The 27,678-nt window shown below is 46.7% G+C and overlaps 1 protein-coding gene across 2 annotated transcripts; it reads left to right on the forward strand.

Moving 5' to 3' along the window:
• Positions 1–764: 764 nt before the first annotated feature.
• Positions 765–27,619, forward strand: prrc2c (proline-rich coiled-coil 2C). Of its 2 annotated transcripts, none has more exons than XM_071524957.1 (34): positions 765–1,131; positions 4,937–5,106; positions 5,551–5,725; positions 5,937–6,046; positions 6,299–6,424; positions 6,560–6,858; positions 6,970–7,049; positions 8,207–8,343; positions 8,525–8,612; positions 9,253–9,427; positions 9,543–10,206; positions 10,382–10,554; positions 10,961–11,222; positions 11,417–11,627; positions 11,733–14,204; positions 15,777–15,940; positions 16,079–16,233; positions 16,353–16,752; positions 16,894–16,979; positions 19,158–19,352; positions 19,467–19,724; positions 20,177–20,269; positions 20,460–20,561; positions 20,740–20,914; positions 21,108–21,329; positions 23,204–23,325; positions 23,528–23,682; positions 23,792–24,050; positions 24,183–24,293; positions 24,403–24,597; positions 24,684–24,784; positions 24,923–25,049; positions 25,179–25,421; positions 25,578–27,619. In XM_071524957.1, the coding sequence occupies exons 2-34, from the start codon at positions 4,992–4,994 to the stop codon at positions 25,854–25,856; spliced, it is 8,529 nt and encodes a 2,842-aa protein (XP_071381058.1). In that variant the 5' UTR covers positions 765–1,131; positions 4,937–4,991; the 3' UTR covers positions 25,857–27,619. The 2 variants fall into 2 exon arrangements, with proteins under 2 accessions (XP_071381058.1, XP_071381059.1); XM_071524958.1 differs by having other exon boundaries at positions 23,819–24,050.
• Positions 27,620–27,678: the final 59 nt, after the last annotated feature.

The following is a 27,678-nucleotide window of genomic DNA, read 5'->3' on the forward strand; positions in this document are numbered from 1 at the left end:
AACTGCGCCAATGAAACTTTGAAGTGCTTGGGATTGTTTCTTGCCTATTAAAATAGTTAACACCACCTGCTACAGTCCAGCTTTCAGCCTTGTTGGGTGGATAAGACAGTTGCAGCCCGCATGTAAAGATAGTCGGGTTAGGCATCACTGCATCAGATCATGATAATGACTAGTTCATCTGTATCCTTCATCCACACTTGCCATTTTAAACGTAATTTATTCATTTCCTTTCTTGCCAGTAGTGCTAAATAAACACAACACTTCTCCATCTCCCTTTTCAGTGGTAGAAAAGATAAAAAAATAAAAATAAAAAAAAAAAGTCAATAGGCAGCAACATGATAAAACCCTTATTAGTGATGCAGTGGTAAATACTAAGGTGGGTAAACTATGACCTCCAGTTGGTGGTCAGCAAACAACCACCAATATAAACAAAGATCAATTATATTTCCAGAAAAGCATACATTTTTGCTTTTTCCTTTAAAATATGTATAAGGCTACATCGGTTTGACACAACTTATTATGATGTATGTTATGAATTGAGAGCAATACGATTTATGTCAGCATAAAATGAGTGTAAAATCCATTCCTAAATAAAAGATAGATAAACTGAGTATAGTTGGGTTTACTCTAGCTATATGAGTGATCCTAATGGTGTGAAATGTGCGACTGAGGACCTGCATAGGGGGGTTAGAGTCATTGAAAGGGGGATATCAGCAGATAAATCTGGCAACTGCAGTCTGCCATCTTTGATTGTGCGACAGGCCGCGGCGCGAGCGGGGCCTCACTCAACTAGAGAAACGGTCTGACACGAGATAACGGGTGGGGAGAGATACAGAAACACGGGACGACCACGGACCGGTTCCCCCAGTGACGCCCGAACAGCCAAGGACAGACTGACAGCGAGAAGGGGCGTAGAATAAGTGACGGGACCCGTGCATGTGGAGAGCGGTTTGTTGGCTGCCAGCGAGCAAACTAGCTAACCATCGTTAGCCGAACTGGGTTAGCAGGCTAGCCAGCTTTTGTAATCCGCCGGCCAGACACACACTCGTTCACCACAAACCAGGCCAAAACCAGACTTCAAGTCAGGCCGCACGACAGAGAAGAGGACAAAGAAGGGACCGGCGGTGGCAGGTGGGTCGGCATGTCAAGGAAGTTGGAATCTGTTTTTGGAGGTTTGGGGCAAAGGCTGATGTGTTGGTGTTCAAATAACGTTAGCTGGTTAGCAAGCAGCTGGCTAGCTTGCTCTGGCCACACAGTGCAGTGAGAGCGAACGGGCTGAATGTGGATGTGATGGCGACCAGAGCGAAACGAAACTGTGCTAACCGATGCAAGCTGTCGGCCTGGCCTGTTACGGCACCGCGTTGCACATCATATAGCAAAATCCGTGTTGCTGTGTATGTGGTATTGTTGACGTGCAGATAACTTTGGTGCAGTGAAAGCGTTATTTGTGCCGAGTGTGGTGAGTTCCGGGCGGAGAGGGCCCCTACTCCCTGCCGCTGTGATACCACCCTGCCCACCAGTAATTTGGTTCATGAGGAAGGACGGCCTGCACACTCATCAATGCCACTGATTTACAGAAACATGACGACGTTCTAAATTGGGCAGTCATCTCAGCTAGTATTTGAATAGGCTTAAATAGGGCTTGTATTGCATTGGTGTTATATTACGTTATATGCTCATTTTGCATGTTGTCAGATTTTGTGGGTAGATGATCACTGTACCATCCAGATCCAGCAGATTTTCCCATAAAGAAAGTGCATTTTTATTGTGTGCATGCTCATGGGTCTGGCAGGGTTTGACAGTGAAGGGCTCCAAATGATTCATCATCTCCATCTGCAGACGTGGAAACCAATGGAGAGAGGATAAACAGGCAACATGGTATTGTTTTCTATCTGTTGCACCCCATGGTCTGGAATGGGTTTCCATTGGAGTGGTTTGAGGGAGGCCATGTCATAAGAAGAAAATTGATTTGAGTGAGCCTATTTATTGGCCTGTGAATGACTAAGACCTGATCAGGGATCTACTGCTGGAGATGGAAGTAATTTTATTATGATCGAGGCATTAGCTTAAAATAAAAAAGAACGTTGCTAAACATGTCTATATTGTGATTCAGCTGATCCTAAATTGATGTTAACAAGGATGTATATCAAGTTTCAATGCTTTACATTTTATCCAGTTTATCAATCAGTCTTTATTTTCTACTAATTTGGTCCTCTGTCTATATTTCAGTTTGACATTTACACCAGCAAGCTTTTTATTTGTGCATTAGGTTAAATCTCAGCACTTCAGTGCCAAATGAATTGAAAAGATAGCCACTATCTAATTTCTTGTGTCTATCTGGACAGAGAGATAATGAAATTACCCTTTTCTCCCAAGGGAGACCAGCTCAGTGGTATTGATGGTGAGGCGGGGGAGAACCACAATGGTCTGAAGTGGCTGCCAGTCCTTATCTTTCTCCTTGCTTTGTCTACATTGGGCTGAAAACAGTAAGCAGGAGTAGAGATGTTACAAGCCCCTTGCATTGACCCCAATCTCATCTCATAGTGTAGATCAATAGGTAGATGAAGAATGTGTGCTTATCAGTTTAAATAGTGGGCACCATATCACATGTGGTGTCCTTTCTGTCCTGGCCATCTAGTGCTGTATCTGTGAGAAGTGGTGACTCGGCTGATATTCACCTCCTCAGCTCACACAGAACACACAAAGATCCAAGGCTTCTTGTCCAGCTCTGCTTGCACTGACTAAAAGATTGGAAGTTGTGAAAACAAATTTCCTGTCTGGTTGTCCTGTCCATTTCCCCATCCTTTCCCCATCCTAATACACATTTAAAACCTGACATTAGAAAGTGGCAGAGTAGAGTTCGCCCATTCAGACAACAGAGGTGCCTTCTGAGTGACTATGGGCAACAGTCATTCCACTGTCAGGGTTGGGAGTAATCGTGTAAGGACTGAATCAGGACACTTGATATGTGCTTCCTTCCTGCCAAGCGGTAACATCCTCACCGAGCCAGGAAACAATTTTTTTTCATTCACTGGCCACAGGGGCTGATGGATTGAAAATTTGCCAGCCACATTTTTTTGTTCTTGTTGTCTATTTATCCTCCACATTGGTGCTTTGGAACAAAATAATCCTGGTCAGTTATTGGTTAAATAGACAAAATTTTACCAGACAGAGCCAAAATCTGCCAGCATGTGGCTGGTTTTAATTTCCCCTCCTGATCATTACTCTTCTGGAAAGGAAGCAAAGAAATGGCACGTGTGTGTGTGTGTGCACACTAGTTCTTGCTAAGCAAAAATACCAAAATATTCTTTGAATGTAGTGGGCACTGGGAATAGGGGAGAAAAGATGGCAGCAAATACAGGCTTACCTTGATGGAGGGACTGCAAATCAGAAGTAGTTGTTGCAGGAGAGCAGGGTCATGCTGGAGGTTGGGCAGAGCCGATTGAGGTTGGAGAAACAGTTGTGTGCTCCGCGACGTGTCTCAGGCCTTTTGTCTTGCAATCGGTCTTTATACATCCCTCTGAAAATGCATCAAAAGAGAAGGTCCAAGGTCCTTCCCCTTTGACCTCATTTAATGCATTCATAGTTGAAGAGATGAAGTGGCTGTAGGAAGTGAGCAGGGATTTGATATTGAATTAAACCCTTCTGTGTGGAGGCGTCGTCCTCAGGTGACACTGGCCACCTGGTTTCTGTTGTGGTCCCACAGGCACCAGATGGGTAACAAAGCCTGTGGTCTGTGTGCACAGAGGAAGTCGGACTGTTGTCACTCTGGCTGCTCTACCTCTTATCAGCATTCTGTCTTCCTAAACTCCTAACAACCTTTGCCGCAGATTTGCAGACAGTAAACAAATCCGTAGGGATCTGATTTTTCTTTTCTTTTCTTTCGAACATCGAACTTCCACATATTTCTAATTGGGGGCTTACTGTTTTCTTGCTTTTTGGCCTATTCATGCTTTTTTGTGTTGCTGATCACATCCATTAATCCGATGTCAGAATTTACGTTTTTGCACACACTTCTGAGTCTGACGGTAAACGCACATTCCCTGAACCCCTTCCACCCTCCTTAGCATTTGGCATTGTTGTGCTGCTTTACTCTAGAGGGACAGTTTTCAGTGCCAGCACAGTGTATCTGCAGACAGTCAGGCCTGAGTGGATGTTCCCTTGCAAAAGTGTTCCAAGGCCAAGTTGCACATGGAGACTGAGATCATCAGAGCTGTCACCCCCCCACCCCCACCCCCCCAACACACACACACATACACATAGACACACACACTGTGCTCCACCACCGGTCCATCAATTATAAATGACCCCCGTGTGACTTAGGAAAGACACTGCATCCCCAAACATGCTGCCTTCTGTCCCTGCTATCGCTCACTCTCATTCACTCTCTGGCTCTTTGCTCTTCCTTTACATGCCTTGGTCTGTTTTCTTCACTATTCTGTCCCCCTCTCTCTCTCTCCCCCTCTTCCTCTTCCCTGGTGAGTCTTTTCCTGCTGTCTTAGGTAGAGTAGGCATGGCAACATGACATGCCCCATTGAGCAGAGGGAAGGCATTGTGATAGAGAGGTGAAGTCTCTGTCTTAGGTTTTTTTTGGGGTTTTTTTTTTTGTTCCACTACTCTTCTCCACAATAACAGAGGCAGAGCAGCTTCCCTGCCATGTGACCCAGTATCAGCCTCATGCAGCGTGGCTTTTCAGGTCTTTGTGCAGTTTGCAGAGCAAGAATCTTTCAGACAGTGAAGTGATGTAGTTTGCAGGTGCATATTAATGATGATTTTGATCGCTGTGTTATGGCTTCCCAGGTTTGTGAATATTTGTTTAAACTTTGTTTAAAATTTGGTGCTTGTTGAAGTGTTCTGTGTGGCTAGAGTTAATCTCATCTTTACCCTTTTCCCCTGACCCCTCTGTTCCCATTTTTGTCCCACCCTGGGGTTGTAGGAGGCTGGTTCTGGGGGTGAGGCCAAAGGACCAGACTCAATGAGTTTCCAGCGAAATGTCCGAGAAGTCAGGGCAGAGCACCAAGGCAAAGGATGGCAAAACAAAGTATGCAACCCTTAGCCTCTTCAACACCTACAAGGGCAAATCTCTGGAAACCCAGAAAACTGCAGGTAAGCTCAGACGCCCACTATCTCCCCATTATAGTTTCTCTCACACAAACACTCACAGAAGTATTGCATTGCATACCATACCACAGCTAATGAGTGAACTGTGAGGTTGTTGGCAATAAGTAGCTATACAAGCTTGCTTTGTCTCAATATAGAGTTCAGTCAATCCCAGAAACACACACTCCTCTCAATATTGTCTTTTTTTTTGTTCAACTCACTCCATCCATCCATACCCCGGTTATGGGTGAAAATCTGCATGCGTCGGTCTGTGCGCATTATTGTTTGTTTAATGAATCATGTTTGTTTGTGACTGCTGTTGATGTGAAAAGAGCATGAAAATACAGGCTTCAAGGATGCTAAATTTCTTATTCTCGCAACACCTGCCACTTGTCTTCACCTTGTAATTCCCCTACATGTGAAAATTTTCTGTCTTGTCCTTCACTCCAGTGGCTGCCAGACATGGGCTCCAGAGTTTGGGCAAAGTTGCTGTCAGCCGGCGCATGCCGCCTCCGGCCAACCTGCCCAGTCTGAAGGCAGAGAACAAGGGCAACGACCCCAACGTCAACATCGTCCCCAAGGACGGCAGTGGCTGGGCATCTCGAACTGAGGCGGGGGAAGAGAGGTGAGCTAGATGACTTGTGCGCATGCATACACACACACACATACACACACACACACACACACACACACACACACACACACACACACACACACACACACACACAAACCAAGCACCATCCCATTTGATGTAGCTCTTATGTTCTTCTTATGTTAAACCCTTGTATTTCTCTTCTCCCATGCCCGCTCCTGCTGCCCTGTTTTCTGTGCCACAGGCAACAGGAGACCCCCCCACCCCAGACCAAACCACCAGTGATCCAGCCACAGGAGATTCCTGTAGGGGGCGGCCGCTCTTGGGCCAACAGCAAGCAGGCACAGCTAGACGGTAAGTAGGCTCTCCACTTCCTCCCCAGGTGTCACGGCTACTCATAAAACATGGATTACCTATGATGGAGTCCCATGGTCCTTGGTGTTTTTCAATTAGACAGTTGTGAAGAACATTTGGTACATTTCCCATTGGGATCCAAACGGCTACAAATGAAACACTACTTTCTGTGAGTCACTGTTGTATTATATAATATACAACCTTGTGATGTGTGTGTGTGTGTGTTTATAATGATGCGGTTGTGTTGTGCAGGAGCACCTCGTGTGAGCAGCCACTTCCACCAGGAGTTTCCCAGCTTGCAGGCTGCCGGTGAGGGGGAGAAAGGAGACGGTCAAGAGGAGGAGCCTTATGGACCTGGTCCCAGCCTCAGGCCTCAAAGTATGGCCACACACACATGCACATTGTTCAGTGTCCATTGATTGCTTTCTATTTGCCTGCTGTTCAGGGACCATAGTCTCCCTGACCATAAGATCAGGTCAAACCAATCAATGTCTGTTCCTTCAATCCTCCTAGATGTTGGCAGTTGGCGTGAGGGAGGGGGCAGGAATCTGAACGCTGCACCTAGCCCCCCTGAGATGGACAGCAAGCCACCGGAGGAGGGTAGTACAAGCCTCGGTACCTCCTCGCCACCTGAGGAGGCTGAGGAGCCGGGCCGAACCCTAACCAGCGACGGCCAGAGGGAGAAGAGAGATGGCAAGGAGAGGTTGCCTCCTTCTGGCCCTCCTCAGCCTAAACTCAACGGGGGGCAGCAGCCTCCTGCTGGGGTGCCACCACACTTCCACCCACCTTTCAGGAGCATGATGCCACCATATGTAAGTCTCATCTTTGTTTTCTAAACTGACCCCATATGAGCCTATCAAAGTGATCTGCTTATTCTTTTTGTGACTGTTCTTTGACCTGACAATGGTGTGGTTGTGTTTTAGATGTTCCATGCGTATCCTCGAATGTCCTTTGCCCCAGGGCAAGGAAACTTCAGATATCCTGTGCCGCAAGATGGAGCCAAGTGAGTTTACATTCAAATGGCCAAGCCACAAATATTGGGGATGCACTGGAATGAAAATTCTTGGCCGATACAATTTATAAAATACATTTAAACTGATATCGAAATCTTTTTTTTTTTTTCATTTATTGTATTGAAAAAAAAGCAAACAATTACTCAACTGCAAGGTGATGATAAGCTCTCATAAACTTGTTTATTCATCGATTGAACATTCAGTCCTTTCCAGACAATACTATTCCAAAAGACATAATAACTGAAAAGGAAAAAAATGTAACAAAATATTGTAATTTGCAAACTTTGATGCATCAGTATGTTCCCTGACTGCACTGACGTGGAAAAAAACACATATAATGCTAATATTTGTATCAATCAGAATCATAAACTCATCCAAGGTGATGAATTCCATGATTCCCTTTTGAATGCCTTTTGCTTTGGCACTGTCACAGTCTTTGCATTCTCAAAGACTACTGCCACAGATGGAGTCTGTGTGTTATGAGTGTTAGTTTTATTTCGTCTTACTTGACATTGCTTTGGTGAAGTCTGCATGCTGATGCGGGTGTCGTGCTTACAGGTGGTAAATTAAGTTTGCAGTGGAGATGTTCCTTGGCAATGTACCCCCTCTTGATATTTCAGCAGATCAAGCTTTACAAATTGCTACTCTGCTGTCTGTATCAGATACTGTGAAATGGCTCCATACTGCTGACATTTTTGCTGGGCAGTCGCACCCGGTGCCAGAGGAGAGCAACATAAACACCAAAATGCTGATTTCTGTTCAGTAGGGCCCTGCGTTGTTGGTCAGAATTTAATAAATAAATGGATAATTAATGAATTCTCGTTCAATATTTTCAGTGTTTTCACACTACCAACCATTTTCAGTGTCAACCAATACAAATTTCAAGGCTGAAATTTTAGTGCATCCCTACCAGATGAGTTTTATCAATGAACCTAAACGGTGAGCCCAGGAACTCACTGAAGCACGTAAATACCAATATAAAAGGAGTCGATAAAACATTTTCAGCTCAATGCACACATTTAGTAAATTGAGTCTTGTTGTGGGAACCATGATAATGCACATATCTTAGTACCTGCCAGCAAGAGTTCACGGCTCATTTTGGGTCCCATAATGACTTTCTCTCCTTTTTTCTCTGTTGTGTGTCAAGGGGTCCTCGGCCAGGGCGGCCTCAGCAGGGCCCCCCTCAGTCCTGGCTCCAGGACCCAGACAGACCCTCCATCATCAGCGCCACAGAGCTCAAGGAGCTGGACAACTTGGACACTGAAGCTGATGAGGGCTGGGCTGGTTAGTAGCAATGAGTTAACTATGGAGAGCATAGTTTAATCAATCAGTTATTCAGTTGACATTTGCATAAATATCACTTTTGTTAATTTTTAGTCAATAAATGACAGTTGTATGCTCTTTGAAATGGAAAAGGACACTCTGGTTCTAAGCTCTGTCAATCCCCGTCCCTCCTACTATCCAGGAGCTCAGATGGAGGTGGACTACACCGAGAAACTCAACTTCAGCGATGATGAGGAGAACCAAGCTGCTAAGGAGAAAGGAGAAAACTGGTGAGTCTTTCTCCACTACATTTGTCGCATCCTTTTATCTCTTACAATATCTTTATTTCCCTACTTCACTAATTAAGGTTATCACTCATCTTAAAACCTAAGATGGATGCACCACACCTGTCTTCCCTATGGCCCACTCTTACTGATATTTCAGAATCAGAATCACTTATTTACTGATTACAGTGGGTACACAAAGGATGTGATCAGGTGCTGACACAATACAAGACAGTCGCACAGGATAAGATAGTCACATTAGGTGTAGGACAAAATGTAATGGGACCTCCACATAATGCAGGTAAGCTGTACTGTATAACAGGAGAGTCAACACACTATAAATACACATTCAGAGCCGAAGGATTGTTCCAGGGCAGAAGCATTGGCATAGCTGTTTGATGTGAAAAGTACAAATAGTTTAATAAGAAGCAAATGATGCAGAAATGATAGATCTGCTAAATCCATCCTGCTAAATCCAACCGATTTTATATATCCTGAATCCCAGGATTCAGTCAATCTGTCAGTCCAAAGAATTTGTGTGTATGTGCACAAAAGTTGGGAGGGCAGGGGGCTTAGGAGGGCTGGTTGAGGGGGGGGTGTTGATGGTGTGTTTGTTTTTTTTCTTACTTGGTGACCTCATTTTCAGGGAGTGGATGGGTAAAGTGGAGCGGATGAGGTCCCGGCCATCAGACGGTCAGGAGGGCTGGAAGGAGGGGTCTGAGGACCGCGGGGGCTCATGGGCCGACGGTGTAGACCCTAGAGCACCATCTCCTGGCAGTATTGGGCAGCACAATAAATTAGCTGCTCCACAGGATTACCAGGTATGGCTTTTGTGCATTACAAGCACTTCCTATTACCTGTGCACTCACTGGTGTAACATGCTGCAAGCAGAAGGTGCTTTTAGTCTGCAGTTGTACTAATTTTTCTGTCCTCCAGGGTGGTGGTCGCTCAGTGGGTGGTGGAGCTCCACGTGGGACCAAACCACCGGCCACAGCGCCACCTGGTGGCGAAGAGGACTCTGATGCTTGGCGACAGAAGCGCAAGAAGCCCTCAGAGCTTTCTGAAGCTGTAGAACGAGCCAGACGGAGAAGAGAGGAAGAAGAGAAGCGGATGGAGGAACAGCGGCTCGCAGCCTGTGCTGAAAAACTTAAACGTCTCAACGAAAAACACCGCCCGGCAACTGAGAGCAAACCCGCCCCTGCCGAGACCCCCAATGATGAGGCAGGAGTTGTTCGTGAGGAAACACCCCCATTATCAGCTCCTGCTCCAGTGTCCAGCCCTGCATCTTCAATGCCGATTTCACAACCCCAGGCCCCGATCATGCAAGCTCCTCTACCAGACAGGGAGAGAGAGAGGGTTGAGCGAGACAGGGAGAGGATAGAGAGAGAAAGAGAGAGAGTCGAACCCAGTGCGGAGGAGGAGGTTCACTTTGTGCCTCGCCAACCCAGCTCCCCTGTCCAGAGACCTGTGGCCATTGCTCCAGAGCCTCGGAGTGAGGGAGAGGGCTCCTTGGCAGAGGTGGTCCCCCTGGTGGAGGAGAGCCAAGCTGACATGCCGACAATGCCTATCCGAGACTATTTCAACGTAGACGACAATAGAGGTGAGTCTGTTCATGGAGCCATCTGAGAGTTGCATGTGTGTATGTGAAAGATCATTGTGTAGTTGCAACTGACTGCTGCCGTTCCTTTTGTCATACCTTTCTGTCAGTGAAGCTGATATGTTGCATTGTTGTTGTTATTTTTTATCTGGGATTCAAGATAATTTTTTCCCTACAGTGGATGAACCCCACCTGTCTCTGCCTCGTATGGACCCACCCAGTGGTGAGGAAGTCCCTGTGGCACCCCCAGAACTGGAGGGAGAGGCAGGGGCCGCCATGCGTCCTGCTCTCACCTCTGGCTATTCCAAACAATTCCAGAAGTCTCTGCCTCCTCGTTTCCTCAGACAGCAGGTACGTGTATGTGCGGCTGGCTTCTTGAGTTATTGAGTTAGTTCTTGTTGATCCCTGGGAAAAATAGCCTTTATCAAATGGGGATTGTGATCTAAAGTTTTTATCTATCTGTGGGCCGTGATGTAAAATAGCTTGGGAACACTTGGGCCAAGGTTTATAATCATGTACTTGCAATGCCCTGCGTTTGAAAACCGAGCATTACCTCTTCCCATCTTTCTTGGGACTGATGAAATAATGAAATACTGTAGTAGTAAGCTGCGGCTGTTTTTTAGTGCATTGTCATGATCAAAAAAAGCAGACAGACACTTAGACAACCATCAGTTTGACAATGTAGTATACCTTAAAAAATTTTTTTTTTTTTTCTTAATTTGTATCTGCCTAACCACAATCCTCCTTCATCTTCCAGGAGCAGATGAAGCAGCAACAGTGGCAACAGCAGCAGCAGCAGAGTGGGGGCTCTGTGTCTCCATCAGGTGGTGGTGGAGTCCCAGCTACTCAACAACAGCAGCAGCAACAGCACCGCTCCATGTATCAGCCCATGGGCCCCCACCACCAGCACCTGGCCTCTATGGGGTTTGACCCCCGTTGGCTTATGATGCAGTCTTACATGGACCCTCGCATGATGTCAGGACGACCGCCCATGGATATGCCTCCTAACATGCATCCTGGTAGGAAGACATGCCATTTAAGTGTGGGATATAATTAGAAAATGTATCTTGTATTGTAACGAAGGGAACGATGATTCCCTTGCATATTTGTCATTGTTTGATTCAGTGTTGTTGGCAAATCCCATTTTGCCCCAGTGGTGATGTCAGATGTCCCAGACACCCTGTTCATGGTCATTCTGTTCTGTTGTCTTTAGGGAGGATGCCTCCGAAGCAGATAGTGCGCAGGGAGCCAGGTGACAACTCCAGCTCCAGCTCTGACTCCTTTGACCACTTGACCCGACCTATTCGTGACCATGGCCTACCCTCAGAGTCACGCATGGTATGGGGGTCTGACCCATACCCGCAGTCAGAGCCCTTACCATCTGTCACTCCTCCTAAAGGACGGGACGATAACAAGGAGCCCAGGTGAAAAAGGACCCCATAGCAGAAAACTCTGAGCGATAATGAATCTTTCAGTAGCGAACTTGTTTTCTGGATGTGACTCTCATTCCCGCTTTGTTTTCTTTACAGGCTGGACTCTGGTTTGGATCTGGACAGGGGTATCCCAGCCATGTACCCACAGGACCACAGTGCACTGGACTCTCGCAAAAGTGACTTCTTCCGGGACCCTACAGAGTCCCTGTCTGCATTTTCCCAGGGTCCAGAGGATGCCCCGGGGCCTCTAGACAGGGCCCCTGTAGGCTCAGGGTTTGACCCTGAGGAGCCAGGCCTACCCAGTGGGGAAGAGGTGGAAGCCCTTGGTCAGGCCATGCTCCAGAGGAGTGTCTCCCAGGGCTCCAGCCACTCCCTCAAACTGGACGAGCCCAGGTTCGACGGGCTCCCCCTAGGAACAAAATCATTAGAGCTCCAGGACACGGGGGAGAGGGCTGAGGATAAGGCCCGCAATGAGCCCTACTCTCAGGCTGCAGTGACCAGCAACAGGGCTACACCTCCTGCTGATGGACTCCACAAACAAGAGAAGCTGCCTCTGCCTGCCCCTAGTAAGCAGAAAGCTGAGCTGCGCTGGGGTGGGAGATCTGGGGCTGGACGTAGGGAAGGACCAGGGGGAGAGAGACCTGTCCGCAGGTCTGGGCCAATAAAGAAACCTGTTCTGAGGGACATGAAAGAGGAGAGGGAGCAGAGGGAGGAGAGAGAGAAACGCCACGAGAGAGGAGAAAGAGGAGAGAGGCCCAAAAAGGATCTGGCAGCAAAAGCTCCTTCTGCAGCTGCTGCTGTGTCTGAGGGCTCCAGGCCACAGGGTGAGGGGAAGAGAGAAGCTGTTGAGGTTGAGGAAACGCCCTCTGGCCCTCAGAGAGCCAGAGACTCCCAGCCTTCATCTGGGGCTCCCACTTCTTCCTCTCAGGAGGAGAAACCAGACAAACCACCCAGTAATGACAAGCACCCAGAACCCAAATTGCCCTCCAGGAAAGAGTCCAACCTCCCTCCACGTGCCTACCGGCGAGAAGAGAGAGAGAGGGAACGCGAGCGCGAGAGAGAAATGGACAGGGACAGGGACAGGGACAGGGACAGGGATAGAGAGAGAGACTGGCCTGCTGACTCCAGTTTCAAGGGACGTGGTCGAGGGGAGTATTACTCCAGAGGACGGAGCTACCGAGGGACCTACGGTGGGCGGGGCAGGGGGAGTCGGGGTCGAAGCCGGGGGGAGTACCCTTACCGGGAGCCTCGATCACGCTCTGATCTACCTGCTGCTGGAGGTGCTGCTGCCTTCCGCAACAGGGAGGAAAGTGAGACACGCAGTGAGAGCTCCGACTTTGAGGTCATGCCCAAACGCCGGCGGCGCCGTGGTTCTGACACAGATTCTGAGAGTGAAGGTGGGAGGGAGTCTGCCAGTGATACTGGGCCCTCAGACCGTGAGCCTAGCACCAAACCTAGTCGACCACTGAGACGAGAGCTACCTGGGGAGGCCCGGTCTGGCCCACACAAGCCGGGCTTTGGACCTCCTCACATGGGGGAGAAAGTTGGATCTAGAGGGGATGATGAAAGCAGGCCCAAACCAGGGTTCCTTCCTAAAGGAGAGCCTTCTCGGCGAGGTAGAGGGGGATTGTACAGTAGACGAGGAGGAGCAAGAGAGCGCGGAGGCCCTCGCTCAGCCCCTCTCAGGCGACCAACAGCCAGAGAGTCTTCTTCTCAGTGGCCCTCTAAACCCATGGAGACATTCAGGCCTGAGGATACGGAGTCCACATCTTCAAGATACGACAATCCTCCCAACGACCGACGGCCCCCCAAATACGAGGGCAAGAAGTTTGGGGATGGGGCTCCTCAGAGTAGCAGAGAAAGGCCTCGTCGGCCCAGACCAGCACGGCCCCCCAGGCAAGACAAACCACCCCGCTTCCGACGGCTGAAGGAACGGGAGGCTGCAGTGTTGGCTGGTGGAGAAACAGCTCCCAGTCCCCCTGCACCTCTACCCCCAGTGCCTGCTGCTGCTGCTGTCCCTGGCTCTGCCCCTGCCCCCATCTCCCTGTCCCCAACCCTGTCAAGAGCTCCAGGAACCCCTGTCACCGTGCCTGCAGAAGTGGGGGCCACCGTGCCTGCCCCCGACCTGCCCTCCCCTATCGAAGCACCCTTGCCTGAGACTAGCAGCCCCACCATCACCGCCATCGGTACCAAGTCCCCTGACCTGTCCAACCAGAACTCTTCAGACCAAGCCAATGAGGAATGGGAAACTGCTTCTGAGAGCAGTGACTTCAATGAACGGAGGGAGCGAGAGGAGAGGAGGGGAGCACTGGAAGCTGCTAATGCTGCAGCCGCCGCTTCTGCCCCTGCGCCCGCACCCCCTCAGGGCTCTGTGACACCCAGTAAAACCCCTCCTGAGGGAGGGGTGACTCCAAAACGTGAAGGAGCTCCTGCAGCCAAGAGGAGTTTCTCGAGCCAGAGGCCTACAGAGAGACAGAACCGTAGAGGGAACAGTGGAGCCAAACCAGGCCGCAGCTACACTGGGGGCAAGGGGGAGAGGAGGGGAGGAGCCAAAACTGGCCGCAGAGGGTGAGTTTGAAACAAACAGGCTTTTGTCTGTTCTGAAGCATTTACTTTGTCTGCTTACACTAACACTTGCATAATGAAGTCAACTCATTGAACAGTGTATGCCAGAATAACACTGCAAGTTTATTCACACCCACTAAACCTTCTTTTGGTTAGTGCAAAGTTCCTGGTAGTTTTCCTGCTAATTTACTCGTTGCACTGAAGAGCACTCGCACAGTTTCCTGATTTAGTGTCCTGTAAATGTTGGTTGTGCCTGGCCAAATCATCCTTGACTGTTGAAAGATTCTTCACTTGAAGGTCAATTGCTGTTTCCTGGCTGACTGCTCTAATTGGCCATCAAAGTGTTTTGGTGTGGAGTTAAATATAGAGTCAGCGGAGGGGTAGCCTATTTTTAGACTGTTACCTCTGCTGTGGTCTTTCTGCTGGAGAATAGAATGAAAACATTTTGTCCCTCATCTCACTAGTTGTCTGGTGGCTTCTTTGTAATCTCCTTTTATTTGCAGCAGTGTAAAATAACTAGACAAGAACGCATATCACAATTCATTTTTTAGTTTTTCAGTTTTTGATAGTTATCTAATTTGTTGCAACTGCTTTCGTGGTGCTTGCTCTACGCGCAGCCAGTCCTCAGTAGGTTGAGCAAGTGTGGCTGCTTAGCACCACCTACTTTGTGTTTGTCATCATGTCTTGCCCATAGTACAATCAGTGTTAAAGTAGATAGTTGTAGTAGTTTTGGAAAGCAAAAAGCCTACTGTGGAAAATTATGACATTTTAAAAGTAACATGTCAAATCCCATGCCAAATAGAAAGGGAAAATATAAATTCTTCAAGGGTTATCGACACAAATCTTTCTGATCTCTCATTCAGTCCTCATGCCCTGAATTAAAGAGTGGCTCTTAAGGATTAGTAGATAGAATAAGAATAATAATACTAATAATAAATAATCTAGCTAGTAAAAAGTGAGTTATGTTTTTAACGTATGAACATTTACTGATAAGCAAGGTAACATTAAATTGCCCGATTTTTGAATGATTGGCTAGTTTGGCAAGCTGAGCTAGCAGGCTGCTGCAGACTGTGGGGCACCTCATCAATAATGTATAAAGTTCAGAGCATTCAGGTATTGGTGACAACAGCTAAACTGGGAAGTGGACTGGATTTCCTTGTGTTTAGCTTGACCACCATGCATTGAGTTCATCCAATGGGTTGGAAAGGGTTTCATAAGACTGTGGTTTGTAGAATTTTCTCAGCATATAGAGGAGCATGTGATCCTTTTTAAGTGAAATTAAAACATGAAAATCACCAAAATTGGAGTTACAAGGTTTTCACATAACAGTGGTATGTTTTAACTGCAACATGAATATTCTGATTACAACCTTAATTGAAGTAACAATCGCAGTACTGATTATGCGCATGCAAACATTCTCATTATCTCAGGCCTCCTTTACCACCACACGGTTTGTGTCACCAACAACAAGCCATTTCATTGTCTCACCTGTCTCTCGTGCTTGCTCTCAGTTTCTCATTGCCTGCGCTGTCTCCCTGTCTCTAACGTGTATGTGTGTCTGTGTGTCTCCTGCAGCCCTGCATCCCAGCAGAACTTGGAGGGGACAACAGCAGCAGCAGGTGGAGCATCCCAGAGACCTGCTAAAGATCAACCTTCCCGTCGCAAAGACGAGGCCAAGCAGGCTGCCAAGAAGCCCAAGGAGAATGCTCTTTCTCAGTTTGACCTCAACAACTATGCCAGTGAGTGGACTTGCCTTATTCACACACAGGCAGACATCTCTCACTGATACACCAGGGAAACTACACCTGGCTCTTCTCTTGCTGCCTGAAAACTGAATGTGAAAATCATCTGTATCTTTTCCTGTCCCTTCACTCTAGGTGTTGTGATCATTGATGACCACCCAGAGGTCACCACCACAGAGGACCCCCAGTCCAGCGCTAACGACGACGGCTTCACGGAGGTGGTCTCCCGTAAGCAACAGAAACGCCTGCAAGACGAGGAGAAACGGAAAAAGGAGGAGCAGACGACTCAGGTGCGAGGAGGGATGCTTGATCCACATTAGTTAAAACCTTGTAGATAGACAATGCATTACTTTGTTGATAATGACTCATACCTTTTGATACACTACTAATATAAACACTACTCTTACAGAACTGGGGTAAGAAAGGCTCCGGTGAGAAAGGCAGAGGAGGTGGGGGAAAGCTGCCACCTAGATTTGCTAAGAAACAATCATCGCAGCAGCAACAGCAACAACAGCAGCAGCAGCAGCAAGCCTCCCAGCCTCAGCCTCCTGTAGCTCCTGCCCCCCAGGCCCAGCCGCAGCCCCCAATCTCTGCCCCCCAGCATCCTCACCCTGCCCCCTCCCAGCCTGCTGCCTCCCCCCAGACTCTGGAAGGAACGGTGGCACCAATGCCCTCCATACCCCCTGCCACCGTGGACTTTACCTCTAAGAGCCTACCCCCCGCCCCCACCCAGACACACAGCACCCTGGGTACGGAACTGTGGGAGAACAAGGTAGCAGGCTCCACTGTCCTTCCCGATGTCAAGAAGCGTGAGTAGATGAGTATTCTCTATAAAAAAAAATGTCTTGAGCAATTAGTTATAATATCTTAAAGTGTGTCGTATCTTACTGCTGTACAAGACTGTATATATTGGGAGCTCTGGTCTTACAAATGTAATGTGTATATTCCAGTTGGTCCAATCAGCCCTCCCCAGCCCCCTCCTGTGAGTGCCTGGAACAAACCTCTTACCTCCTTCACTGGGACGGTCTCCTCTGAGGTATGTCTGCTTACAACTTAATCGTCCACTTGACTCCTGTGGCAATGGGTGAAAGCAAAATCTCACCTTAGTTATAAAAGTAACCTTTGTACCCAGGGTTTCCATTAGAAAAAATTGGTGCTAGTCCACGTGTCCTGGAAGATTTCAATGTCCTGGACAAATGGGAGAAATTCCAGTCAAATATTATCTGTGTTTATTGAGCTTAAAAGCAGTTGATAGGCAGGCTATATAAAGAATGACATCATCAAGGCATATAGATTTATAATATTTTTTATTGAAAAGTAGGCTACTTTTGCTTATACATTATATTCCAAATAAAATAAGTCCCGTCAATAGACTCACATGCATAACGCCATCTCTCTCAAACGCACACACATGCATAACGCTATCTCTCTCAAACACACACACAACATTACTATGCAAAAAAGAAAAATAGGATCATCTACTATGAAAATTTGCACTTTACTTCATTCCTGACATGTATTTTGTTGCCAAATAGTCATATGCTTTCACCATTACGCAATGCCAAATTCCAAAAACTACGTGTCCCTCTCACCATTACGCAATGCCAAATGCACAACGTGCATGTCCCGTTAAGCATCATCACACATTGTTTTAGGTTGCGTATTTAGCAACTGGCAAAGGAAAACAACACAGTAAATATGTAAAAAGCACAGCCCAGCAAAAAGTCATGAAAATAAACTGCAAAGGCATCTTACCTTCACCCAACGCACAACGTAGGCCTACCTGACACACACACACATCGCCCTTGATTGGTTAATACATTACGCTACATTCAAAACAATTTCGTAAATCCTCCCCAGTTGTGTGTCATGTCACTTAAATCAACTCACGTAGTGCAATATTTATTATTAATTTACTGAAAGAGACTTAATGCTACTCAAAGCTACTCGACGGGAGCAGGTCGGTCGGGAGATAGACTGGGAGTAGAACTCAACCTGTTGCTGTAACTCTCACTGTCTCAGTAAAACAAGGAGTACAATGTTCCAATAATTGTGCTTAGAGGGAATTATTTTCACCAGACATTATGACCGGAGAGATGTAAATATGTGACCTGCTCTATCATTTCCAGTCACATTGATCCCTCAAAGCATTTTGAGTTTAATACACTGTTGGAAAGAGGAGAATTTAAGCTTTCTGGTGATATCAAAATTATCTTTGTACTCCAAAGATTGAGTGAGATGCACCTCTTGATGTCTTGACTGTTTCCAAACTATGTTTTTGAGAAAAAGGGCCTCAAAGTTTTAAGTCAATTAAGTGTCAAAAAGTAGTCTGATATTATATCAGTCCATTGCGCGATATTTAATAATATCAATTAAATTCAATCTCTCTCTCTCTCTCTCTCTCTCTCTCTCTCTCTCTCTCTCTCTCTCTCTCTCTCTCTCTCTCTCTCTCTCTCACTCACTCACTCACTCACTCACTCACTCACTCACTCACTCACTCACTCACTCACTCACTCACTCACTCACTCACTCACTCACTCACTCACTCACACACACACACACACACACACACACACACACACACACACACACACACACACCTTGGTAAGGGGAGAGAGGGACGGGGAGAAGTGTTGCCAGGTTCGTAGCGACAAAACCCTCCCAGTGTCAATTAAACCCAACCCATAAACAGTCAAATGATCAATGAAACTAGTCCAAAATAACAAACCAATAACAAAACTCCAAAATACAACCCTGGCAAACTTTATAAACAGCGTTTTAAGTCCTACAGCATTTAGAACATTTCCAAGTACATTGAAAACCGCAAACCTGGCAACATGAGGAATGCGAGCTTTGTTGACAAACTAGCGTTAAGCTAGTAGTTCTGCTTGTCACCCTACCTTTACGAGCTTCAAAACTATATTTACCGGTTGAATTTCACAATAATTTTTACACAGAAAGAAAGCCAAGGCTTTATTTTATTAAAATCTGTTGAAACCCCAAAACAGCCAAAAATCGATCTTTTCTCATAAAATCACGTTTATCCACAAATGCGCCGTTGCGACTTCCGACTGAAAACGATAGAACGCGTCACATATGTTGGGCTTCAACAGATTTTCCTAGTAAAAAAACCGTAATTACTGGATAACTGAAACCCAGTTTGTACCCAAAATAAACAAAGGAAAATGTTGGTATTTTGTCCTTTTCGTTTTAGGGTGTGAAGCCTGGTGCAGAGGGCAGTGTGGAGCTGGCAATAGATAGTATCCAGTTTGGAGCACCATCGTCTGCAGGCAGCACTGACAGTGATGGAGTGCCAGCCTTGCTAGAAGCTGGACCTGACAACAAACTACCTGCTCCCAAAGAACAGAGACAGAAACAGCCTCGAGCGGGACCAATCAAAACACAGAAGGTACTGCTACTGTGGGGCAGATGCACTGCTTTATCTTGTTGAACAATACTGATTAATATTCATTCTGTAAAGTCTTACTCCAATTTATGTATTTTTTCCCTTCCTCATCCCCAGCTTCCTGAGATGGAACCAGTGGAGACCAAGGAGTACAAGCCTGGTCCCATTGGTAAAGAGCGCTCTCTGAAGAACCGCAAGGCCAAAGACGCACGTGGAGGGGAGGGCGAGGGGATGGAGGGAGGAGTGTCTGGAGGAGGGGTCAGCAGAGCCACAGACTCCAGCCCTCCCACCAGTGATGCCACCGTACCAGAGCTGGGGGGAGATATTGAGGGCATGATCACTGTCCCTTCAGCAGAGTACACCAGCAACTCCAAGGTATACCATCATCTCATTCCCATACAACCAAGCTTTTGCAGCATGCTTGTTCTACTGTTAGTTCTAGCCAAGTAGTCTGATTAGTCATGTTCCTACTTTACTGACAATTCCAATTAAGCACTGGAAGCTGTGGGTTGTGAAAAATGGGATGAATAGTTTGCTATGTTAACTCTTTCGGGGACCAGAGAGGTAGTTGGCAATCTTTCTTTTCTTCTATTTAATTCTTCACTACTTTGAGGGAAAACTTGTGTACATGTGTAGGAAATCATTGTATACAAGGCATAATGCCACTAGTGTGTGTTTGCAATTCAGTGATGCTGGCAGCATGTGGCACAACCATATCGATCATGCTCAAAATCACAGTAAAGAGCATCCTTTTAGGTAGTATTACTACAGTATAATGTGTGTGAATGCATACACACGCTAATTGCATATGTATCTTTTCCCCTCAGGAGTCCGTAACTGACTACACCACCCCTTCCTCCTCCTTGGCCGATAGTGTTCCAACAGGAGGGAGCAAAATGGAAGAGAGCTTGGTGGCCAATGTGAGTATACATCCATACGCCATCATGCAATTTCACACACTTTTCTATTACCTTTTCCTATTTAAATAAATCACACAATTCCACATACATTTGCAATAAATAATAAAAAAAATAATCTAGTATGACATATTACTTGACATTACATGTAGGTGGAGTGTAGTTTTTTTTTTTTAAACTTTGATCCCTTTAGGTGGCGCTACCCCACTCCTTGCCCCTCCCGCGGAGAGAGACCCTGCAGCAGACCTCCAGCCTCAGCACCGTCTCCCCTGCTACTGTTGACCTCACACTGAAGGTAGGCAGACGCACACTCTGAGGGGATAGAATAACAGCTCTAGATGGCATTTGGAGAAAGCCTGCTATTTTGAGTCACACCAGTTATGGCTCAATAAAAACTTAAAAGTGAGGTGCCATAGATGATTTAATAGTGAATCATCACTTATTTCACTCACTCATATCTGTCTCTCTTTCAGATGGAATCGGCTCGTAAGGCGTGGGAGAACTCCCCAAGTCTGGTGGAAAAGAATTCTCCAGTCACCTCCTCTTCCTCCCCCATCACCTCCTGCGCCTCCTCCTACTCTTCCTTCTCCTCGGCCTCCATTCCACAGATCCCTGTGGCCTCAGTTACCCCCAGCACCTCACTGTCAGGTAACATTACCTTCAAACTACATTCATATCCTTGACAATACATGTCGGTCAGCATCTTGTTTACCTCAGTACTGAGCCAGTTCAGCCAGTTCAGCCAGTTTTGTTTTTCCCATTGTGCATCTAGCTTCAATGGTATCTAGGCATAGATTATAATTCCTTGTATTCACCACATGTATCTCTCTCCGTCCTGCAGGCTCTGGGACCTATACCACGTCGTCCCTGAGCACCAAGACCACCACGGCCTCTGACCCCCCGAACATCTGTAAGGTGAAGCCCCAGCAGCTGCAGGGTGGCGGCCTGTCCTCGTCCAGCAGTAGCAGTAGTAGCAGCAGCTTCTCCCAGCTGGGCTGTGTGCCTCCCCTCCTGCCACAGCAGCAGCAGACCCCGCAGGTCTACGTCTCCCAGTCTGCAGCAGGTGAGAATAACATGATACTGAACCACTGCATCTGAGACACATTGAAATGATTGTGAACGAACATAACATTTTGCTATTGCCAGCTAACGACGTATTGATTTAACAGTATTGTAACTTATTGAACTTATTGAGTATTTTCAATAAGTGTTATTTAGTTGTGTGTCTAAATATATTTCAACCCAGACATTGACACAATATCACAAGTGCACTTTTTCTTGATGAACACGGTTGGCAAACATGGCCAAACCTAATGCTGATTTGGATCCCCTACTGGCCATCAGCTATGGTCGGTGTATAGGAGGACTACCACTATGGTAGTTTTAGGTATAGATGAATGACATGTCAAAAATTGGTGGCAGAAATAATGTAGATTTCAAAACCTCTCAGACAAAGTCTCTTGCATCACTACACGCAGACACCATCCTACACCTTCTGTATCTTCATATTGCCACATACTTATGTTTCTGTGCTGCTTTCTCAGCAGTCAAGACAGTATCACCTTCAGCTGTTAGCAAGCTGTTTCAGTGCAGAGCCACCCAGTGGGACGGCAGCTAGCTGTTGGCTCATTAGCCTCTATCAGAGCAAGCTGGGCCCTGAGGAGCAGAAGTATGCCCCACATTAGCACCAGTCCATTATTACTTCAGCCTAATAAAGGACCCTCATTTAGACTGGCAGGTCGGTGCGCACTCACTGGGTCTGTGGAGTCAGACCAAGGGAAGTAGGAGAGATTTTCAGTGGATGAGCAGTGCTGCCAAAGATAATAAAGAGAACTAAGCAGGTTACAATCAGAACAAAGGTAGTTGGAGATAAATCCTATCATTGAATGGTAGGGATGGGCATTTCAAGCAAAAATACTATTCGATATTCACTGGGAACTATTCAACCATTCTTTGAAGATCCCCCCCCACCCCCACCCCCCCACCATGTATGAACCCACTTAATCATGAAGAATTCTGAAAGGCATTGCCCATACCCAAGGTAACAAAAAGTTCCTGCGCACTGCATGGAGAGCTGAGATTTAAATGCTGATGCAGATTTATTACATGCAGACTTGAAAAATAAAAATAAAAAGTGATGCAAGTGCAAAAAAAATGTAGGCCTCTTCAATAAAACAAGGATTGGGGATACAGACCTAAAATTATAGGTTATGATAAAAACATTTTAGATAATAGATAGCATTTAAATTACTCATCAACATTTAAATCTTTTTCATGCTGTGTGTAGGAACTTTTTGGTGCCCTGTATCATGACTTTAGAGCTGCAACGATTAATCGATTAGTTGTCAACTATTAAATTAGTCGCCAACTATTTTGATAATCGATTAATCGGTTTGAGTAATTTTTTAAGAAAAATAAGTCAAAATTCTCTGATTCCAGCTTCTTAAATGTGAATATTTTCTGGTTTCTTTACTCCTCTATGACAGTAAACTGAATATCTTTGGGTTGTGGACAAAACAAGACATTTGAGGACGTCATCTTGGGCTTTGGGAAACACTGATTGACATTTTTCACCATTTTCTGACATTTTATAGATCAAACAACTAATCGATTAATCGAGAAAATAATCGACAGATTAATCGACAATGAAAATAATCGTTAGTTGCAGCTCTACATGACTTTATTCTACACACCAGCGGCTTTCTATATTTATGCCTAGGCAAGGACACTCTGCTGCATGGTGATCACTAAGAATTGTATCAGTGCTGATGCAGTAACCACACAACTTTAAACAGGCTGAATAATTGTGGCTAAACAAGTCTTTGTGCAGATGTTTTTGGTTTTAGTTTGTTTTTGACTTTTTTTAAACAAACAACAGAGTTTCATTTTTTACTAATTTTTCATATAAATTTTAAGTCTTCAATCATATGTATCCAGGTTCTGCAGCCCAGATTCCAGCCTTCTACATGGACACTAGCCACCTCTTCAGCACCCCCCACCCTCGCTTGGCTCCGCCCTCCCTGGCACAGCAGCAAGGCTTCCAGCCTGGCCTCTCTCAGGTAGGATTGTCTTAAAAAGGTCACAAACACAAAGCAGGAAACTACTAATATTATACTGAAGATAAGATGGGACTGTGCTTCCAAAAAAAATCTTAAAAATCACATTGTATTATTTAATTGTATTCAGCCAGGAGGACCGAAACCATCTGTTTTATACTTAAAATTGTATCCTTCATGTTGTCTGTGTTCCTCCTCCCCATAGCCAACAGCGGTGCAGCAGATTCCTATCCCTATCTACGCCCCTCTGCAAGGGCAGCCTCAGCACCAACATACACACCAGGCCCAGCTAGGACTCAGCACTGGACCTCCAGTCTCCCAGCCACAGGACCTGTTCAGCTCCTCGCTGCAGCCTTACAGGTAACACAAACACCACAGATATTCAGTTCTCTGTCACCACACACAGCTGAAATATATACAGAACTGTTGAAGTGCTGTTTGGTTAAACCATTGTGCTTATGTGATCCAGCCTTTCTCTAACTCTGTCCTCTCTCAGGTCTCAGCAGGCGTTCATGCAGAGCAGCCTATCCCAGCCATCCATGATGCTGTCAGGACCCTCGCTGCACAGCTATCCCGGTGTGCAGGGCCCTGAACTGGGCAAGCCTCAGTCCAACCTGGCCTATCAGCAGCCCTCCTCCACCCAGCACATTCCTATTCTGTTTGAGCCCCAGCTCAACCAACCCTCTGGCATGGGAGGCTCTCAGCTTATTGACACACACTTACTGCAGGTATTGGGTTACTGCTATTGGAACATAAATCTAAAAAATCGCTCTCAGGATAATTTTGTCTGACAGACTCCTGATGCTAGTCTATATTTATGTGTTTTATTTATTGTATGTATATATTCCTGTGTGTTTCAGGCTCGACAGGGGATGAATCAGCATTCAAACATGTACTCAGGGCAGGTGCAACAACACGGCCAGAGTAGCTACTACAGCAACACCCAGTCCCCCAGCTCTGCAATGCAACAGGTAATGCATTACATGCATACATACACATACAGAGATGGATGTCTGATGTTCATAAACCTTGTCACATTACACACACCAATATATAACGTTTGTGTCTTGTGGCTCCCAGGTGACAGTCCCTCTGCCCGGTTCCCAGCTGTCCCTGCCAAACTTTGGTTCAGGAGGAGGCCAGCCCCTCCTGGCGCTGCCCCCCACCCCTCCCCAGGCTCAGCCCCCCAGCATCAACCGACAGCCCCCAGTCTCCCAGCCATACCGGGGCATCATGGGCCCCAGCCACAACATGATGCAGCCTCCAACCAGCAAGGTAGTGTGTGTGACTCTCTCAATACTTGTGTGTGTTGCTTTAAGAGTCACTCTCTGATGGCTTTTTATGTGTTTGACACATTCCAGATGGATATGGATCTGAAGCTGTTTGGCAGTGGGATGGATGTGAAGCCTGGAACTCCTCCTGTCAGCGCCAGGAGCACGACACCCACCTCCAGCCCTTACAGGTATTACCCACAACACCTCCTGTGTTCCCACTAACACACGCACTCACAGGATTAAACACAACACCTTCCATGCTCTGTTTAACACATCCGTTGAATACACGTGACTTTAATATTTCTATCCCTCTCCCCTCCCTCCAGGGCCAGCTCCACCTCCCCCAGTAGCCAGTCCAGTAAGATGAACAGTATGCTGTACCAGAAACAGTTTCAGCCCAGCTCTGCTGGCATGAGAATGACACAACACTTCCCTGGCCAGTTCAACCCACAGGTTATATATACGCACTAATCACAGAAATTGTATTTGTGCTCATGTGTTTATATAATGCATCAGTTATTACACAAATTGCTCCTCTAATAATCCCTTTATCTTCTCTGTTCTTTTTTCCTGTTTATTCAGATTCTGTCCCAGCCCAACATTGTCTCCCCTCTGGTACGACCTCCTCATGCTAACTCATTTGCTGGAGGTGTCCAGCGCTCTCCCATGGGCCCCCCCATGTCTCCCAATGTGGGTGGCGGTCTGATGCCTCATCCCCGACCCCAGCACCCACAGCACAGCCAGCACCCTCCCCGAGGCCCCCCCGGGCCCTCGCTCGCACCCAGAGGCACACAGGCGGCTCTGAAGGCAGAGCAGGACCTCAAGGTCTGTGGATCTGTTGATTCTGTTCATACTGTTCATACTGATGTGTGTGTGTGTGTGTGTGTGTGTGTGTGTGTGTGTGTCTGTTGGCAACTCAGAGGTTTGGATGTACATCCAGTGATTGGTTGTTTAGCTGATGATTTTTTTCTGTCCCCCTAGGCAAAGCAGAGGGCTGAGGTGCTCCAGTCCACTCATAAGTTCTTCTCAGAGCAGCAACAGCAGCAGCAGCAACAACAGCAGCAGCAACTCAAGGCCCCACAAGTTAGCAAAGCGTCTCGCCTTGATCAGGGTGGAAAGCCCCCCCTCGACCCCTTGGCCCCTAACCACCAGGCAGGGGGGGACCGCCCAGAGTCTGACAAACCCCCCCTCTCCACGGGCAAGCCCATACGGACTGGCCCCATAAAACCCCAGGCCATCAAACCAGAGGAGGGCAAGTAAAGAGCTGCAGACCCTCTTCAGATGACAAGATGGATGGATGGACGAGGGGAGAGGAGAGAGAATCCAGCTCTATTCGCTCACTCACTCCCTCCCATCAGCCCTGGGGGAGGGAGTGGGGCGGATTGGGGGGGGAGGGAGGAGGATGGGTTGGGATAGAGATCCAAACGGTAATGGTTACTGAGAGTGGGCACTGTCCTGTGTGTACATAATCCTCCTCTCTCTCCCCCTCCCCTGCCCCACTGTGGGTGGGGGCATTGGAGTTGGATTCTCCCATCATATTTAGATGGGGATGAGACAGCTGCACAAGTTGTTCCATAGAAATCTACTGGGACGGTAGATAATAAGGGGAGAGTTGGAGAAAGAAAAATGAGATTCGCTGCTGAGTTTGCCATTTTTATAGCTCTGATTCCTGTTCCTTTCATTTTTCCCCAAGTAGGATCACACATATTATAGGACAGATATACTGTCTTGTTAAGGAAAGAATGAATCAGTCTTGTTTTTGTAGTCGGACAAACAATCTTATTTAAGGAGATGTCATTTAGTGAAGCACAGATTGTTCTTTTGTTTTTTTCCCCCCAATCCTCCCATCATTACTAATCCAGAAATGTGTGTGTGTGCACGTGTGTAAAAGCTCTGCACCACATTACCACACACGTACACACACACTCAACGGTTTCAACCATATTTACTGAATGGAGACATGAAATCAGAAATTCTGTTGTCATTTTGTTTTTGTTTTCCCAGAATGGAAATGTGAAATTGCAGCAGTTGATTGATTTTGATGATTGATTCGTTGATTAGTCTGCCTGTGAGCCTTTGCTCCTGCCTTCTGCTCTCATCTCCTTGCCTGAGAATACTGATGTGCTGGGGTGTGTGTGTGTGTGTGTGTTGGGTGTCTGTGTGTGTGTGTTTGTGGTATAAACAGGGGAAAGCTTGTAGCTGGAATCTCTCCTGTATATTTAGCCAAAGGATAAGCGGCGCAGAGATGATGTCACGGAGCCTTTAGGATTCCTGCTGCAGTGGCAGCAGAGTTTTGAGTGGAGTTGTTATAGGATTGCGCGGAAATGATCACTACGAACAGGCGTTCCAGTTTAGGGCCTACTCTCACACACCCTTTCACTGCTTTCACACCCATCCTTGCTGCCTCACTCACACACACACACACATGCACACACTTCACTGTAAAGCACCCAGACCTGCTGCTATTGACTGAGTTCAGTGCCCTTAGCTAGGATATAGCAGGATAGGGCTACTTAGAGGAATAGAAAGGGTGAGGACTTGATTTTCTAAACAGTAGAAAACTTGAGTGTGCGTATGTCAACCCTCACAAAGAGGAACAAGAACAGGACGGATAAAGAGAAAAAAAGATATGAAATGAGAAGTCTCATGTTCTGAAGCGTTTGGGCAGAAAGACACTTATTGTTTTGTTTTCTTTACTGATGAGAGGAGAGCAATCAGTCCTGTCTTATTCTGTCTCTGCCTCACCTCCGCTGGCTCTCCCACCCACAATGCTCTCATCTTGGGGTAATGGTGACAAAGGTCCTTCAGAAATGTACAGTTGTATGCACCCTGGAGGGGGGGGGGGCGGTCCTCCCCCCTCTACCCTAGCTGGGGGATGAGTCCTTGCTTTGGAGGATGGATGAGGGAGGGAGGGTAATGATTGGTTTTGTTTTGTTGTTTTCTTTTTTGTTTTACTTGTACAGGGGTTTCATCGCTGTATTAAAATATGTACGGTCTTATTTACATTCTCTTGGTTTGGTTACAGAAACTAATAAAAATAATATACTGTTAAAAAGTTGTTCTTCGGTAATGCCTGTTTTTT

Source organism: Centroberyx affinis, unplaced genomic scaffold, assembly GCF_046629955.1.
Source record: "Centroberyx affinis isolate AG114_WGS23_722 - 3 ecotype Tasmania unplaced genomic scaffold, CSIRO-AGI_Caff_v1 ptg001253l_1, whole genome shotgun sequence".
Lineage (NCBI taxonomy): Eukaryota > Metazoa > Chordata > Actinopteri > Beryciformes > Berycidae > Centroberyx > Centroberyx affinis.